The 18,950-nt window shown below is 39.5% G+C and overlaps 2 protein-coding genes across 2 annotated transcripts; both read right to left on the minus strand.

Annotated features, from left to right (window-relative positions):
• Window positions 1–1,072: 1,072 nt before the first annotated feature.
• On the minus strand, window positions 1,073–3,223 carry LOC132627941 (allene oxide synthase 1, chloroplastic-like). The gene has a single exon (XM_060343569.1). The coding sequence runs from the start codon at window positions 2,947–2,949 to the stop codon at window positions 1,375–1,377; it is 1,575 nt and encodes a 524-aa protein (XP_060199552.1). The 5' UTR covers window positions 2,950–3,223; the 3' UTR covers window positions 1,073–1,374.
• A 12,694-nt stretch (window positions 3,224–15,917) lies between these two features.
• On the minus strand, window positions 15,918–17,731 carry LOC132627942 (allene oxide synthase 1, chloroplastic). The gene has a single exon (XM_060343570.1). It carries the CDS (start codon window positions 17,614–17,616, stop codon window positions 16,042–16,044), a length of 1,575 nt encoding a protein of 524 aa, XP_060199553.1. The 5' UTR covers window positions 17,617–17,731; the 3' UTR covers window positions 15,918–16,041.
• Window positions 17,732–18,950: the final 1,219 nt, after the last annotated feature.

The following is an 18,950-nucleotide window of genomic DNA, read 5'->3' on the forward strand; positions in this document are numbered from 1 at the left end:
TTTCTTTCGTTCAATCATTACTTATTTGACATCTTAAACTAGGCTCCACTTAAGAGATAGCTTTTTTGTCTTAATCAAAATAAGTCAAAAGGCGCGTCGACATTCAGCCGATTGTGAGATGCGTATCTAGTCTTCTTATATCATCTTGGACAAATTTCATAAGTTAATTTTTGAGATTGAGTTGAATTGAACGTCCATTTTTATCATGACGTCCAAGTTAGACCATTTCAATTCATGGTTTACTCGACGTTGAGGCCATTTTATGTTGTTCAGTTCTAAGTGTGCAAAATTTTGATGGACATTTGGTCTTCTTATATGGTGTTCGACAGATTTCACCGACTCAAAGTTTATTCCTTTATCATATGAGATGCAAATAAAAACTTACTCGTATTTAGTAGTTATACCAAATTAACGAACACAAGCTAAGTATTTTCATGCAAATTTTTTCATTTTTACCATAATCAATTGTTATGTATTTATCAGTTTAAGTTATAGGTGATGAAATTAAAATAACTAATTTAATATCAACACCTTGTGACATGTGAACATAAATTTCCTTTCTCGCTTCTGATAATCCAATTACGCTCGACATGACAGTGGAAGAACAAGTTACACTGCATGTCCCTTCCTTATAGTTGGTTCAAACCAGGTGATGGGTATTGTGGTTGAAATAGAAATCTCAAACCCATAAAATAAAATTTGGATCCGCCTATACTTACATGCAAATATAAGTTGTTCGATATTATATTCCCTCCTGTTCGAAATAAATATCTATTTAGCATCTTGCACATCTCTTAGGAAAATGCTAACGCTCTAGACAAAAATAGATATTTTGATTAAACTAATTCTTAATAAATACAACCTAATTAGTATAGTTTCTTAATTACATACGAACTCACTTAAATAAAGGTAAATTTGAAAGAGAATAATCAATTCCTTCTTGAATATATAAGTGAACACTTATTTTGAACCAAAATAAAAATGTTTTTTTTTTATTTTTTTTTTAATTTTAAAATAAAAATGTTGAGTTAACACTTATTATGAATCGGAGGGAGTACATAAGAATAACATGTGAGGTCACGAAATAAATAATGTATTTATTGAGAACAGCATAGAGATTGATCATAGAAAAGAGTAAAATGATTATATAATCTCCAACAAAAAATATTATACTACTAAACTATACACATCTGTAGTAGATGACATTAAATGTAAAAAACCTCCCCCAACTACCACTCAACTCAAATTGTATTATTGCTAACAACATTATATTTCTTCCATCACCGGCTCCATCCCCAGTTACCAGCATTGTTCTTTTAAACTCTTCATAACAATGAAATATAATACACTTACACAAGTATACTAATTAGTTGATCAAAAGCTTGCTCTTTTCAAAGATGTTAAGGTAATTGCAGCACCTAAAGGAGATGCACCAACTTCAATCTCAAACGAATCATATCGAATGAACAATTCAACCAACAACAATCTTGAAACCAACACCACAAAATCTTTTCCAGCACACTGCTTGTTATTTACCGATGGATTCTCTGTTTCTGATCCATTTGACCATAACACATGTTTCAGTAGCTTTTCCCCTTCCTCACCAATAAACCTATCAGCAACAAACTCTTCCGATCGGTCAAATATTTTGGGGTCTTTAGTTGCAAATGGTTGAAACCCATAAAGAAGCTCACCTTCTTTGATCTCAAATGATGCATCATGGGACTCAATTACCATGTCACGTTTTGCTCTGCCGTATTGTGATGCTACTGGTGGTTCAATGCGTAGGGACTCATAGACTACTGATTTCATTAGCGGCATATTTTCCATGGCAGCCATTGTGATTTTTCCATTGTTTGATTTAATAACTGAACGTATCTCCTGAGCCAGTTCGCAGTGCAGTTTGGCCCCAGCTCTGCCTATCCACTTCAACATATTGGGAAAAAAGATTTTGATTCCTCCAAATGAATTAAAACATGTCGCGAATAGCAAATTATGACAAGCCTCCTCACGTGAAATACCGAATTTTTCTGCTTCATCAAGAACGGAAGTTGAGTTATCATAGAAGAAGCTGTACAATCTCTGGTAGTCTTTTTTCACTAAAGCAGGGGGCAGCCTAAAAGTATGCATGACAAGGTCTTCAAGAACCTTTGGTAGGCCAAGAATTAGCAAAGGATGAAGTTGGAATAACACCCATTTGCCAATCAACTTGGGTCCATCAGACCCGAGTTTGGTGTCTAGGGGATTAACTCCGTATAAAGATCGAGCCAGGAAGTTAAATGCGGCTTGGTCATTTGCTGCGTTAAGCCCAGCCTTCCCTTTCGTGGCGAGTTCATTCTCTAGTGTTTCAAATAGCTCGGAATAGCTATTGTGGAACTCGGGGATGGCTTCGTTACGTCGTGATGAAAGGAGGTAAAACATGAGTTTCTTCAATTTAGCGTGATTTGGTTCGGAAGGATCGAGATAGGAGAGAACGCGGTAACCGCCTGTGAGCTCAGTGGAAGGCATGAAAGTACCGGTGAAGAGATCTTTTTTCTCAACCTTAGAGACATCAAAAAGGGTGGGGAAACTTTTACCATCGAGCAAAACAACAACGTTTGGGTTGAAGGAAATGAAAGGACCAGGTGGCATGTTTGTTCGAAAAACAGTAGATTGATGTTTCTGAATTCGAGATTTGAAAAACTTATTTTTGCCCTGATTGTAAAAGTAATCAAGTCTGTCTTTCCATGGACCAACCAATGGTAGTCCATAATCTCCAGGGACTTTTCTGGTCGGGAGTTTTGTTGGTTTAGCGGGTGGCGATGAAATGAAAGGTGGCCTCTCAGACACTGAATCTTTAATGGATCGAACAATGACCTGATGAGACAATGAGTTCGTACAAGAAGACGATGGTTTAAGTGAGGGGAATTGTAGTTTTAGAGAAGGAAGAGCAAAAGAAGTTGATGCCATTACTAATCACTTCTGCTAGAAATCAAGAATTGAACTTTGACTATTCTTCTTCAACAAATATATGTCTACGAGGAATTTGAACAAGAGAAGGAGACTTCGAAGGAGTTGAATGAGAATGAGAATCTCTGTGGGTATTCTTCCCTATAAATAAATGGTGATGGCTTTTGAGGTTACAATCATGTGATAGTAGGTAATGTAGTATATTATGGCTGTGGGGTGGGCTTATAGGCACAAAATATAATGCGCATAACAAAGGCGTGCTACAATTTTTGTGAATTTATTCAGAATACAAATGTACAACTGTATTTAAAATCTCTGTTTGCTTTTAGTCTTGCTAGTGTTTCATTCAGTTTTTTTGGGATCTAATAGCCTTGTTTGGTCAAGTTTATTTTTCCCTCAAAAGTACTTATTTTATCAATAAGTACTTATTTTAAAAAAAACAAGTTGTTTGGCCAAGCTTTTAGGAGAAAATAAGTACTTTTGGGGAGTAGCAGAAGCAGTTTTTCAGAAGCTAAAAAAATAGTTTTTGCCCAAAAGCACATTTTTGAAAAGTACTGTCACGGGCCGCCTCCTTTATAGTGTCTGTGGTACACTAATGGCCCGTGCGGCGCCCGTAGTCCAGGCGGACTACGAGCCAGCCTAATGATAGTCCCAGGACTTATGGCATGATCTTAAGTCCATGGCTTTGGAGGCTTAGCTTCAACGGTGCTGCTGAGACGATGTCAAGGCTTTGGCCTTGCTTTGCTAGAATGCCCCTGTGGCAGGTTTCATATGTTCTGTCTTCGCCTGCACTCTTACTTGGGGTTGGCTATGGACATGACAGTCCCTCGCCAGGAGCTGAGCGTCGCGGGTGCGCGCACCGTCCAATCCTCTGGCTTGACACTGGTCGGGTGCCTGTACGCCCGAGCGGTGCGACGCCTGAGTAGGGCAACTCTTGAATCCTTGGCCTATGTCATGGGTGTTCTTTGTAGTATGCCTATGATGCGGCTTTGCTAAATGTAGCCCTCGCGACATACTTCCATCTTGCACGGTGCAGCGTCGCCCTACGACTGCACGTCTAGGCCAACGGACCCTTGCTCGCTAGGCTGAACCTGAGCCAAGCTCACAAGTCAACACACGAGGCTCTTAGGATGGATGCCTCGAGTGTTCAATCGGCACGGAGGGATTTCTTATTCTCAAGGATAGCCCGCAGGGCATAGTCGGTCCATACGTCAAGCCTCCGGCCCTCGTTGGGCGCCCAACGCTGGCCTGTGGCCGAGCGCCGCCCATAGAGTTGCGTGACTCGTATGGGTACCTAGGATCCAATGGGGATGCCTAGGCAGGCCCTTGAGGTTGTCCCCCAAGGATGCTCACTTAGTACGGCTTGATGGTGGCACGTACGGGGGAGGCTGGCTGAGCTGAGACACCTCTGCCCCCCTTATATATGCTTTAAAAATAAAAACCCAAGGTTTAGCACTGGACATGATTCTGCCCGAGAATCACACTTGGTCTTTCTTGATGATTCGAACTCCAAATGAAGCGCCGCCTGTTCCTAACTCTTTCTCTTGACTTCCTTCACTCCTCCATGAAGTTTCATCTCATTCCCATGCTCGTGGAATGCGATATGGCCTTAGGAGCCTTGACACTGACACTGCTCCTTGGCTAAGTCAAGCCCTTAGGTAAATGATGTTCAAATGACGCCAAACTTGGTAAGCATATTCAATAACATCCTAGGAAGGGTGTGTTCACCCGAAATCCCAAGATTCCATCTGTGGCTCGGAAATACTCGGGACTGACACTCAGGCTCGCACGGGGTCGCTCGTGCGTCGACGACCCGTGGGCTTATCTCAGATCCTTGCTGAACTTCCTCGCTCCTCTTAGGATATGCAATGGGGCATATCTATGATGATTGTGGACTCCGGTCCGTCGGAACCCATGTTGGTGCACGTCGCCCGCACGGCTGACACTGCCTGCGGGGTTGACACTGCCTGTGGGCTGGCACTGCCTGTGCGACTGACACTGCCTGTGGGCTGGCACTGCCTGTGCGACTGACACTGCCTGTGGGCTGGCACTGCCTGTGCGGCTGTGCGGTTGGCACTGCCAGCGCGGCTGACACTCGTTTGGCCCGCTCGGGGCATGCAGGGTTACGGGCGCCAAGGCACAATGAAGGCAGCCCGTAACATTCTCCCCCACTCGAGCTAGGCATCGTCCTCGATGCCTCAGAACGCCAACGACAACCCGGAGTTTGACCCCTCGGGGGTTTACATCGCGGCCCCAAATCCTGTGGGTTTGCAACCCTTGTGTGTTTTTCTTGATTATGGAGTCGTGCCCATGCACTGCTCCCCCAAGTTTCTCCCAAGCGTGCCTCTGCACTTCACCTCTTTTGTGTTCACTTGGGAAGCGCCTCCGCGCTTGCACCCTCTGGTGGCTAACTTTGTGGTGACCTTGTTGTCAACCACGCCATGATCTTCACGGCAACTGACGTATCCTCTGGTGACCTAACTTTGAGTGGCGGCCCTCTTGCTAGGCATGTGATGATTGTAGTAAAATGGCAAATCCGTTTTGGAAGTCTGCTTCCACCTGGTAACTTACATCTGAGACCTTTCCTGAGTTGGGCACTTAGTTTACAGTCAGTTGATGTACTGCTTCCTTTGTATCTTTAGCCCGGTTTAGGATTGGCACGCCTTGATGTGACACATGCAACCCCCACTATGTTTGGTGCGGTCTCTTTGCTCTGCTTGTGGAAGGTTTTTCTCTAATTGGAAATGCATGGGCCCAATGCTGTCGCAATGGGTGAATACTCCCCCACATGGGTGGCGGTAGTACTGAAATGCTGATGCCGATGTTCCAAGATGTCCTCATCTCTTGGTGATACATTAGCGATTGAGCTCTTGGCGAGCAATGGCGCTCTAGGCGAGCGATGGCCGAGCCCTTGGCGGGCGATAGCTGAGCCCTTGGCGGGCGATACAGCTCTCGGCGGATGATGACTGAGCCCTTGGCGGGCGATGACGCTCTAGGAGAGCGATGGGCGAGCCCTTGGCGGGCAATAGCCAATGATGGCGGCCTGATGGCCGATGATGATGGCGGCCTGATGGCCGATCATGGGAGGATGACCTGCTGGTCGATGACGTGAGAACGGCATGTTGGCCGATGATGATGGCGGCCTGATAGCCGATGATGAGGGCGTATGTCTGTTGACCCTATGTCTGCCGATGACTTGATGACCCTAGGTCTGGTAATGATCTGATGACTCATATGCGCATCCCTTGGTATGGCACCAATATCGTGATGATAGCCTGATGGCTATTGTGGGCAACTCACCTTGTTGGGTGTATAAGCAAGGTCAAGTACCGATGTCATGACTCGGAGTGACTTGCAATTTGAGTCGATGCCCTGGTGGGCAAATTGTAACTGACATAACGACTTGCTTATATCCTGGCAGGGGTGGCTGCTTGAAGCTCAACTCTAAACCAATCTGCATATAATATGGCCTCTGGAAAGACCATGCTGCACCATGGCATCTTCGGCAACTCATATGTTTGGTACCATGTGGTAATGAGAAGAACTCTTAGAACATACTCCTGGTGAGTACTTGATTTTTCTCTGCTCGAGAGGAGATAGCTTCCTACATGCATGACCAGAGGTCTTTGTTCTCGAATTGATCATCGTCTGATTGATGCCCGATTCTCCAGTGTGGTACCTGTGTTACCGTCCTGGTTGTTCGGTATCCCTTGGTTATCCTTTGGATAGATCGCATTCTCGAACTTGAAGCTTAGCTATTCCCCACTCTTATGTTGGTCAATGATCTTTGCCTCCTCACTTTGGTGATTCAGCATGATGAAATGCCCAACCCACGCGTCGTGGATCGGTGACTTTTCGCAATGTCTCCTGCCATGAGATCAGCCTAATTTTGTTGTTGTTCCGTGTGTCGGTTTAACAACACAATGTGCGACATGTGCCTCCCCACGCTCAGTGGTTCGGCTCTTCAATGACATTGCCTCCCTACGCGGTAGTTCGGCTTTTTCCTGATTCTGCCTCCCCATTTAACTGGTTTGGCCTTCCATTACAAATGTGGTGGATGGTTCCACCTGCTAATTATGACATATGAACTCCCCGCAAGGAAGCCTGATGATAGGTCCTTCCTTACGTTGTCGCGGCTCCTTGGCGCGCCCCGCTCTAGCTCGGTATCACCCAATGTCTAGAGCTCAAAATTGGAGATCGCTCTCCCTCTATGATGATAAGTATGATGATAGGTTATTGGCGATAACTCGCCTCCCTTAACACGCAACCCTGACGATCACAAGCTGGGGTTTTGCCCCTTGTTTTAGGCGTATAAGCCCATTTATGTTGATGGACTTGCCTTCCGTTGCTTGCAACCTTTATGATGGCTAGGCGTCTAATGTTGTAGTTCCCGCAATTGTGTGCCCTCGGGCAATGCTTATGGTCCACCCTTCATCGAGGACACTCGAAAAGATGCAGCTGTTATGTACATGGACAAGAGACCTTGACTGGGCAAGTTTTTGATGCACTCACCGTCTCTACCTGATGTTCTTGCGAGTCCATGATTCGCTGAATAAAGCTGTAACCGACTGCTAACAGAGTTTTTATAACAGTGACGGATGTGGACGCATCCCCAGCAGCATAACTCAATGGTGCTACCTGCTGACCAGATGCGTCTCAATGAAATCCCTCTGAAGTCAGTGTTCATGGTGTGAAGCCATTCTTGAAGGTACATCGATGAAATTCGGGTGTTTCAATATGAAGTCGCCTTATGCAACCGATGGCGGAAACAACGGTTGTGGCATGACGTGATTTTACGTACTGTGGTTCATGGTTGATGAAGAAAAATTTTCATGAAAACTGAATACAACCAATCCCCTCTAATCAGTGGCATCTGGTTCGCTGACTTGATTGGCATTAAGAACATCACTTTCTGCCCTGATAGGAACTCTGCACTGACATTCAATAATGTGCTAATGATGTGAGCTCTGTGCTCTGATACCAACTGTCACGGGCCGCCTCCTTTATAGTGTCTGTGGTACACTAATGGCCCGTGAGGCGCCCGTAGTCCAGGCGGACTACGAGCCAGCCTAATGATCGTCCCAGGACTCATGGCATGATCTTAAGTCCATGGCTTTGGAGGCTTAGCTTCAACGGTGCTGCTGAGACGATGTCAAGGCTTTGGCCTTGCTTTGCTAGAATGCCCCTGTGGCAGGTTTCATATGTTCTGTCTTCGCCTGCACTCTCACTTGGGGTTGGCTATGGACATGACAGTCCCTCGCCAGGAGCTAAGCGTCGCGGGTGCGCGCACCGTCCAATCCTCTGGCTTGACACTGGTCGGGTGCCTGTACGCCCGAGCGGTGCGACGCCTGAGTAGGGCAACTCTTGAATCCTTGGCCTATGTCATGGGTGTTCTTTGTAGTATGCCTATGATGCGGCTTTGCTAAATGTAGCCCTCGCGACATACTTCCATCTTGCACGGTGCAGCGTCGCCCTACGACTGCACGTCTAGGCCAACGGACCCTTGCTCGCTAGGCTGAACCTGAGCCAAGCTCACAAGTCAACACACGAGGCTCTTAGGATGGATGCCTCGAGTGTTCAATCGGCACGGAGGGATTTCTTATTCTCAAGGATAGCCCGCAGGGCATAGTCGGTCCATACGTCAAGCCTCCGGCCCTCGTTGGGCGCCCAACGCTGGCTTGTGGCCGAGCGCCGCCCATAGAGTTGCGTGACTCGTATGGGTACCTAGGATCCAATGGGGATGCCTAGGCAGGCCCTTGAGGTTGTCCCCCAAGGATGCTCACTTAGTACGGCTTGATGGTGGCACGTACGGGGGAGGCTGGCTGAGCTGAGACACCTCTGCCCCCCTTATATATGCTTTAAAAATAAAAACCCAAGGTTTAGCACTGGACATGATTCTGCCCGAGAATCACACTTGGTCTTTCTTGATGATTCGAACTCCAAATGAAGCGCCGTCTGTTCCTAACTCTTTCTCTTGACTTCCTTCACTCCTCCATGAAGTTTCATCTCATTCCCATGCTCGTGGAATGCGATATGGCCTTAGGAGCCTTGACACTGACACTGCTCCTTGGCTAAGTCAAGCCCTTAGGTAAATGATGTTCAAATGACGCCAAACTTGGTAAGCATATTCAATAACATCCTAGGAAGGGTGTGTTCACCCGAAATCCCAAGATTCCATCTGTGGCTCGGAAATGCTCGGGACTGACACTCAGGCTCGCACGGGGTCGCTCGTGCGTCGACGACCCGTGGGCTTATCTCAGATCCTTGCTGAACTTCCTCGCTCCTCTTAGGATATGCAATGGGGCATATCTATGATGATTGTGGACTCCGGTCCGTCGGAACCCATGTTGGTGCACGTCGCCCGCACGGCTGACACTGCCTGCGGGGTTGACACTGCCTGTGGGCTGGCACTGCCTGTGCGACTGACACTGCCTGTGGGCTGGCACTGCCTGTGCGGCTGTGCGGTTGGCACTGCCAGCGCGGCTGACACTCGTTTGGCCCGCTCGGGGCATGCAGGGTTACGAGCGCAAAGGCACAATGAAGGCAGCCCGTAACAGATAGTAGGTAATGTAGTATATTATGGCTGTGGGGTGGGCTTATAGACACAAAATATAATGCGCATAACAAAGGCGTGCTACAATTTTTGTGAATTTATTCAGAATACAAATGTACAACTGTATTTAAAATCTCTGTTTGCTTTTAGTCTTGCTAGTGTTTCATTCAGTTTTTTTGGGATCTAATAGCCTTGTTTGGTCAAGTTTATTTTTCCCTCAAAAGTACTTATTTTATCAATAAGTACTTATTTTAAAAAAAATAAGTTGTTTGGCCAAGCTTTTAGGAGAAAATAAGTACTTTTGGGGAGTAGCAGAAGCAGTTTTTCAGAAGCTAAAAAAAATAGTTTTTGCCCAAAAGCACATTTTTGAAAAGTACTTTTGAGAAAAATACACATAGAAGCACTTTTTAAAAGCTTGATCAAACACTAATTGCTGCTCAAAAGTATTTTTCAAATTAATTGGCCAAACACAAACTGCGTTTAGCCAAAAATACTTTTTTGAAAAGTATTTTTTTTCAAAAGTATTTTTTAAAATAAGATATTTTTAGAAGTTTGGCTAAACAAACTATAAGCTCATTTTTTATTTTATTTCACACCAGCGTCGTAGATTCTTCTTGTTTCTTCGCAAGTAGTAAATTACTAATAGTCTGCTGATTGCATTTATGATGGTTGGCTTGTATTTCATTTTCCGTCCACTTTGAATTGACATGTGAGTTTTGTCTCCCTTTGCATTTTTATTTGAGGCAATCTTGCTAGCTTCTAGTCAAGCATCCCTGTGCGATATTAAATAACTTCGGTATTGAGAAGAAGCTAGTTCGTTTAAAAATTGATTTCACCAAGGGCCAACATTGGAAAAAATATTATAAAATCATTGTAGTTTAATTGTAGGAACATACCGTTTCTTTTTTCAAATTATCAATCTATACTTGTTTCCGCTTTTGGGCCGTTAGGTGTAATTAATTTTAAAATAGTCTTGATAGTCTAAAATAAAACACGGAGTGTACTTCCAATTGAAGTAGTTCTCGTTAAATACAAAGATTGTGGTCAAGGGAATAGTCTTTGGAAGAACATTTTATATTAGGTTTTCAAAACTTAGACCAGTTGATGACATTGTTCTTTTATACTAGTCATTATGTTTATTCAAGGAAAGAAAAAACCCTCTACTGTTTTGAAGAACATTTTACCCCTTTTTCATTTATTTTCATATTCTGTTTGCTAGTAACTTTACTATATTTACATTTATCCGAGAAACCGTAGTTACCTAATTGGACGCTGGCAACAATCATTCTTGCATAAACATTAAGAAAATTAAATAAATAATCAATGAATGGTCTTAATTCTAGTGTTTTGGATTAATTACCAACTAATAAGAGTCATTAAATTAGATTATTTTGATTTCCCCGGATCAATGTCACTCTCTTCAACACGAAATGGCTGACCAGCTTATAAAGTCATTTTGTGCTTAAAATAAGCCCAAAAAAATAAGTTGGCTTGTTTGGCTTATCTTAAAAAACAGCTTATAAGCTTAAAAAAATAAGTTGGGCTATATAAGTTGGATATCCCAATTTTTTTTTTTTTTTACTTATAAGCTGTTTTTTTTAAATCCATCCATACAGGCTCTACAACAGAAAGGCAACTACACTATAGAAAAGGTAATAATATATCAGTCATGTCCGAAGGGTCGGCCCTCTTGAGTTATTTTTTCCATTTTTCATTTTTTGTGATTGGCTCATTCTATGTGGGTTCAAAGTTTGCTGCTTTTTTTTTTTTTTTTGGTTCTAATGAAAAAGAAATATTATTTTCCGAGTTTGATGTTTAGTGCATATTAACACTATAATAAAGCCATTTTGTAATGTTTCTTGGATTTCAGCAAACTATGCAAAGGGGTTAAAACCGACGGCAACCAAACCGATAAATATGTATTATATTTGATTGATTTGATTTTGATAATTTAGAACCGTCATAAATTTTGGTTTTGATTTTAACAAAAAAAATCGACCAAAAAGACTCACCATCTCTAATGGTGGATATAGAAACTTCTATGGTGATTTAAATATTAATTAGTTTACTGAAGGAATAAGACTTTAATACTTTTCTAACTATAACGGACAACAAAGTTTTATTATATATATATATATATATATATATATATATATATATATATATATATATATATATATATATATTCTACTTTCACCAAGAATATGTTTGTTAATAAATGGTTGTATATGTAAAGTTATTAAATATATACATATCGATTTAGTTTGAACGACACTGTTTGTTTCATTCAAAGTATATTTCCTGGAATTGGTTATATGAAAATGTGATGGAACTAACGGGAAAATGTTACTATATATTGTACCTCAATTTATTTTTAGAATTAAATTTATAAAGGACTTTCTTTTTGACTCCATTATTAATTAATTTTACGCGGCAAATTACCTAGTTTGCATATAAAGGTGCTGGGGCAATGTGGTAACCGATTATTATACTTTAAAATTTGTTTTTACATTACTATGTTAATTAAAATCAATAAGTGCATTATGTGCATTTCCATTTCAATTTTATCATGATTAATTTTTGTATGTCCTCATCTAATTTTTTCACTTAATTATAATAAGTGAACATACTTTGAGTGAACGATGTAAATGAGTTTTTACTGTATACATTTAAGGCCTTTTGGAAAAATCGGACTGGCCCGTTGGACATAGATTCAATTTTTCACCTTTTTGGATTCATTGGAATTTCTTTTTCTTATTCCTGATGGTATCAAAATTCTGATATGTCTGGATATCTTATCTATCTCGCCAGGAAAATGGATATTGCAAATACCATATTAAGATATCTTTGGGTTGGCATTGCCCAACAATTGATATCACAATAACAGTTTAATGAAATGAGTATGGAGATGTCATGGGCTCAGTAGACTGCCTTTACCATGTCAAAGGTAGCTTGGAACGCACACATACAAGAAGAAGTTAGCTCTAGAGTTCAGTGTCCATAAATGATTGGTCATGTGGGTGACGGGCAGTGAATCTTGAAATTTGACCCGTGAATTTTGGTAATGGGCTATGAAAAACTCAATTAGTTTAAGGGAGAAATTCGCGGATCGTGGTGATGGGCCGCATAAATTTAGTTCGAAGGGAAAATTGTTGTGTGTGTAAAAACAGTCCCACGTTTGTGGTTGAAAATATTTGGAAGCTACATAAAAGGTATAGCAATACTAAGGTCTTTTGAGTAAAATCATGCAGAAACAAATATTATCACACAATGTTAAAAGTAACTCTTGGATGGCTTTTAACCCTACATATATTTGAGAAAAAATTAATCATATCAACGGATTTGAAGTTCTAAGCTGACATGACAGTATCTACTTATGTATACACAGAGGCGGAGCCAGAATTCGAAGCTTGTGGGTTCGGGATTCTAATTTGTTTAAGTTACTGGGTTCTAACTCAATAATTTATACATATTCAATGAATTTTTCAAGATAAATAGAGTTTAGACCAAAGTTACTGGGTTCGGTCGAACCCCCCATTAATATGCTAGCTCCACCCCAGTGTATACAACATAGTTCCAAATTATAAAGACCTTAGTTCCAAATTATAAAGACCTTAATTTCAACTTATTTTAAAAAATTGCAAAAGTTGTTCTCATTAAGATTTGTTTAGTAGAAGTTCAACGTCAAGCCCCCACGCAATTTATAATATGATTGCAAGGGGACCAAATTTTGCTGTCTTCTCACGGATGATTGATAGCGACAAAAATATAGCCCATAGTTTGATAGCAAGGGAAACAGATTGATATAAACTAATTCATCACATTTTCTATATTCGTAAGTAGGACAAACAGACAAAGAGCTTTAAGTTTTCGAGTCTCTTCAATCAGCAATTAGTTAAGAGTATATATCAGTTTGAAACATAACTTAAAAAAGCAAGCTTAATGGTATAATCCATCCGTTACAAGTAGATAGTCACCTTCGCTCAAAAATATTGTTTCAAAATAATTGTCACTTTAGGAAATCAAGATTATAGTTGACTATTGTTTTCAACTATATCTTAATGGTAAAGAAGTCTTAATACTGCTCAATTCTTAAAAAAAAAACTAATAAATTGGAGTAACTTAGTAAATTATTTCATGTATTTAGTATTTTCTTAATGTGTGTGAAAAAAACAAGAGCGATAGTTAAAAATAGGACCGAGGGAGTGTTTATTAGTAACTATTAAGCATTTGGAGACCACAAACAAAATAAAGCCTCATTAACATAGATAGACAGTCGTGATCATCCATATCATATTGTTAGTTGGTCTGATCTTGCTAAAAACAGGAATAAAATTGGTTATTACAGTAGATTTAGCACATTAGAATCCAACTAAATTAAAGGAGACTGCTCTACTTTCAGAGGATACAAATTGTATAATGTAAATATGTAATACTGCACTTGTATATGCTGATAGCCTGATTGTACAAGTAATTTTTATATGCTGATAGCCTGATTGTACAAGTAATTTTTAGACTACTAATTAATAGTATAATTTAACTTGCTATAACAGAGCTGGAATTACTATATCTTTCAGATTACCAAATCTAACTTACTATAAACCAAATAACCAATATTACGTTTTATGAGCCACTAATTCATAAGAAGAATTGACCATGTGAAGAAGCCATATTAGCTCACAACTGCCCCTGTACTAACATTATTTTGAGAATTTGATATGCCCAAACTTCCAAGTAGAGTTCTTGCAAAACGTTACTTTGAATCTATCTCGTGTTAATATTTTACATCTAACTTGTAGAAGAATTTTATTTTCCTATTCAAAATTTGTATACGACTATTTCAGATGAATTTTCTTGGGTCCTTAGTTCTACTCATGCTAGTAATAGTTGGAAAAGTTTTTTTTCTTTCATAACGAGTATATATAGACTATGGTCTATATATATATATTGATAAAAGAAATACAATGTTTCTTGAAGCACATTCATGTACCAGTCTTCTACACCGAAACTATTCAATTGACGCGTCGAGTCGAACAAAACATAGGCAATACTCGTGATTTTGGCAAACATTCAAGTAACAGAAAAACGAATAGTATGAGGTGTCCGTAATATTGCAAACTGCATGAGGCCATCTGTCATTAGAATAAACATGCGGGGTGGGTTTTTACATTAACACTTGAAATTTTTTAAAAGAAAAAGAGAACATAGTTGAACCTGCAATCTGCCTGTTATTTAATCTCCAAATTTTCTCCCATTTCTCTCTCTCCCTATGTATATACTAGTTTCGTGAGGTCCGGGCTTTACTCTTAATATTTTAACTTTCATTGTTAATAAAATTATTTCAATTCAGATGCAGAGCCGAGATTTGTAATTTATGAGTTCTGAATTCTAACTTTTTAGATTATTCGATATTAAATTAGTAACCTATAGACAAATATAAAGTTTGTAAACCTAAATTACCGGATTCAATTGAAACTGTCATCGACACTCTAGCTCCGCCCTGCTTCTAACTCATTGTGCGCTAATCTTAAACTCATTTAAGAAATTAATAATATATTTTATTTTCACATCTATTAACAAATTAAAACTCGTGTTTTCTTCTTCTAAAATCATCTAACACAATAAAAAAAACCCAATAACTTCAAATCTATAATGCAATAATATAGCCTTAATTTAGAATCTTTACACAAATTAACCTAGTGATCCTACAAGACTATTAGTAAATAATAATTAAAGTACATTATAAAGTAAAATATTTTAAAACCGCATTGAAAATAATATTAGGATAATAAGGGAGCTCACTAAAGAAGCAAAATATTGGACGTTTTAAGGATAAAAGATATTGTAATACTTAATAAACACCTCAGTTGTAAAATAAAATTTGGCTCCAAATTTGTCCTAATTTTACCACAACGTATAAGGACAGATAATATATTCTCTCCGTCCCAAAATATGAAGGCAATTTGACTAATTTCAAAGCTAAATTGAGTTAGATTAATAAAATATTTTAAAATTAAAACTTAGATATTCGAAAAATATACGGAAAATACTATAAATTGCAATTCTCCTATCAATAGAATGAAAAGAGTCTTAAAATATTTGTTAAAGTTTATGTAATTTGACCCCTGAAAAGCGAAATGTAACAAATATTTTGAGATAAAGGAGTAAAAAATAATTTAATAAGGCGCAAAAAAATTTCACAAAAAGTCACTATAATATTGACCAATTACAAAGGCCCAAGTGGGGTATCATTAGAGAAAAATGATAGTAAAAATGAGAATATGTGGAAAAGCAATAGCAACACCAATTATAAAGGGCCTAGTGGATTGTCTTACAAAATAACTTAGGGCAAAAATGAGAACAGGAAAAATAACCAAAGCCACATGTAGAAGCTTCTTAGGATGAAAGGTGAATGTGAGGACTACAAAACTCATTGATTCCCTCTTATATATAGTTATAATATTAAGCATGTTTCCCATATACACTCAGTAAATATAATACACTAGACAAGTTTACTAGGAGTACTGCTAATTAGGTGATCAAAAGCTGGCTCTTTTCAAAGATGTTAAGGTAATTGCAGCACCTAAAGGAGATGCACCAACTTCAATCTCAAACGAATCATATCGAAGGAACAATTCGACCAACAACAATCTTGAAACCAACACCACGAAATCTTTTCCTGCACACTGCTTGTTATTAACTGATGGGTTCTCTGTTTCAGATCCATTTGACCATAACACATGTTTCAATAGCTTCTCCCCTTCCTCACCGATAAACCTATCAGCAACAAACTCTTCCGATCGTTCAAATATTTTCGGATCTTTAGTTGCAAATGGTTGAAACCCATAAAGTAGCTCACCTTCTTTAATCGCAAATGATGCATCGTGGGACTCTATTATCATGTCACGTTTTGCTCTGCCGTATTGTGATGCTACTGGTGGTTCAATACGTAAGGACTCATAGACTACTGATTTCATTAGTGGCATTTTTTCCATGGCAGCCATTGTGACTTTTCCATTGTTTGATTTAATGACTTCGCGTATCTCCTGAGCTAGTTCGCTGTGCAGTTTGGCCCCAGCTCTGCCTATCCATTTCAACATATTAGGGAAAAAGATTTTAATTCCTCCGAATGAATTAAAACATGTCGCGAATAGCAAATTATGACAAGCCTCCTCACGTGAAATACCGAATTTTTCTGCTTCATCAAGAACGGAAGTTGAGTTATCATAGAAGAAGTTGTACAATCTCTGGTAGTCTTTTTTCACTAAAGCAGGGGGCAGCCTAAAAGTATGCATGACAAGGTCTTCAAGAACCTTTGGTAGGCCAAGAATTAGCAAAGGATGAAGCTGAAACAACACCCATTTGCCAATCAACTTGGGTCCATCAGATCCGAGTTTGGTGTCTAGGGGATTAACTCCGTATAAAGATCGAGCCAGGAAGTTAAATGCAGCTTGGTCATTTGCTGCATTAAGCTCTGCCTTCCCTTTCGTGGCGAGTTCATTCTCTAGTGTTTCAAATAGCTCGGAATAGCTATTGTGGAACTCGGGGATGACTTCGTTACGTCGTGATGAAAGGAGGTAAAACATGAGTTTCTTCAATTTAGCGTGATTTGGTTCGGAAGGATCGAGATAGGAGAGAACACGGTAACCGCCTGTGAGCTCAGTGGAAGGCATGAAAGTACCGGTGAAGAGATCTTTTTTCTCAACCTTAGAGACATCAAAAAGGGTGGGAAAACTTTTACCATCGAGCAAAACAACAACGTTTGGGTTGAAGGAAATGAAAGGACCAGGTGGCATGTTTGTTCGAAAAACAGTAGATTGATGTTTCTGAATTCGAGATTTGAAAAACTCATTTTTGCCCTGATTGTAAAAGTAATCAAGTCTGTCTTTCCATGGACCAACCAATGGTAGTCCATAATCTCCAGGGAGTTTTCTGGTCGGGAGTTTTGTTGGTTTAGCGGGTGGCGATGAAATGAAAGGTGGCCTCTCAGACACTGAATCTTTAATGGATCGAACAATGACCCGATGAGACGATGAGCTCGTATAAGAAGATGATGGTTTATGTGAGGGGAATTGTAGTTTTAGAGAAGGAAGAGCAAAAGAAGTTGATGCCATTACTAATCACTTCTGCTAGAAATCAAGAATTGAATTTTGACTATTCTTCTTCAACAAATATGTCTGAGGAATTTTGAACAAGAGAAGGAGATTAGGAGAATGAGAAATCTCTGTGGGTATTCTTCCCTATAAATAAATGGAGATGGCTTTTGAGGTCACAATCATGTGATAGTAAGTAATAATATATTATGGCTGTGGGGTGGGCTTGAAGGCACACAATATAATACGCATAGCAAAGGCGTGCCACAATTTTTGTGAACTTATTTGGAGTACTACTGAATTAAAAAAACCGCACTTTCCCATTGGTTTCTCTGTTTGCTTTTATTTTTGCTAGTGTTTGATTCAGTTTTTTTGGGGGATCTAAGTAGCACTACTATATATTTTTTTTTTTCACACTACCGTCTTAGATTCTTCCTGTTTCCTCGCTAGCAGTAAATTACTAATAGTCTGCTGCTTGCATTTGTGATGGTTGGCTTGTTTTCATTTTCCGTCCACTTTGACACGTGAGTTTTGTCTATCTTTGCATTTGTATTTGGAGCAATTTTGCTAGTTTCTAGTCAAGTATCCATGTGAGATATCAATTCATAGAAATCCCAACCCTTCCTCGTTGGGTCTATTTTCTAAATAAATAACTTCGTTGTTGAGAAGAAGTTCGTTTAGCAAGGACCAACATTGTTAGGGGAAAAAGTTCATTGTAGTCTAATTGGAGTTACATACCATTTCTTTTTTCAAATCAATCCGTACTTGTTTTAGCTTTTGGGCCATTAGGTGTAATTAATTTTATATATCTTGATAGACTAAAATTAAACAGGGAGTGTACTTCCAACTGAAACAGTTCTCGTTAAACACAAGGATTATGGTCAAGGGAATAGTCTTTGGAAGAACATATTATTTTAGGTTTTCAAAACTTAGACCAATTGATGACATTGTTCTTTTATAATAGTCATATCTTTATTCAACGAAAGAAAAAGACCTTTACTGATTTGAAGAATATTTTGCCCTCTTTTCATTTATTTTCATATTCAGTTTGCTAGTAACTTTGCTATAGTTACATTGATCCGAGAAACGTAGTTACCTAATTGGAGGCTAGCGACAATCATTCTTGCATAAACATTAAGAAAATTAAATTAAATAAGCAACAAATAGTCTTAGTTCAAATGTTTTGGATTAATTACCAACTAATAAGTGCCATTAACTTAGATTATTTTTTATTTCCCCGAGTCAAAGTCACACTCTTCAATATGAAATGGATGAACTCTAACGTTTTTTGAAACAAAAAAAAAAAAAGTTCAAACTTGACTCACTACTTTTTGACTTTAATTTAATATAATCCT

This window comes from Lycium barbarum, chromosome 2 (genome assembly GCF_019175385.1).
Source record: "Lycium barbarum isolate Lr01 chromosome 2, ASM1917538v2, whole genome shotgun sequence".
Taxonomy (NCBI): domain Eukaryota; kingdom Viridiplantae; phylum Streptophyta; class Magnoliopsida; order Solanales; family Solanaceae; genus Lycium; species Lycium barbarum.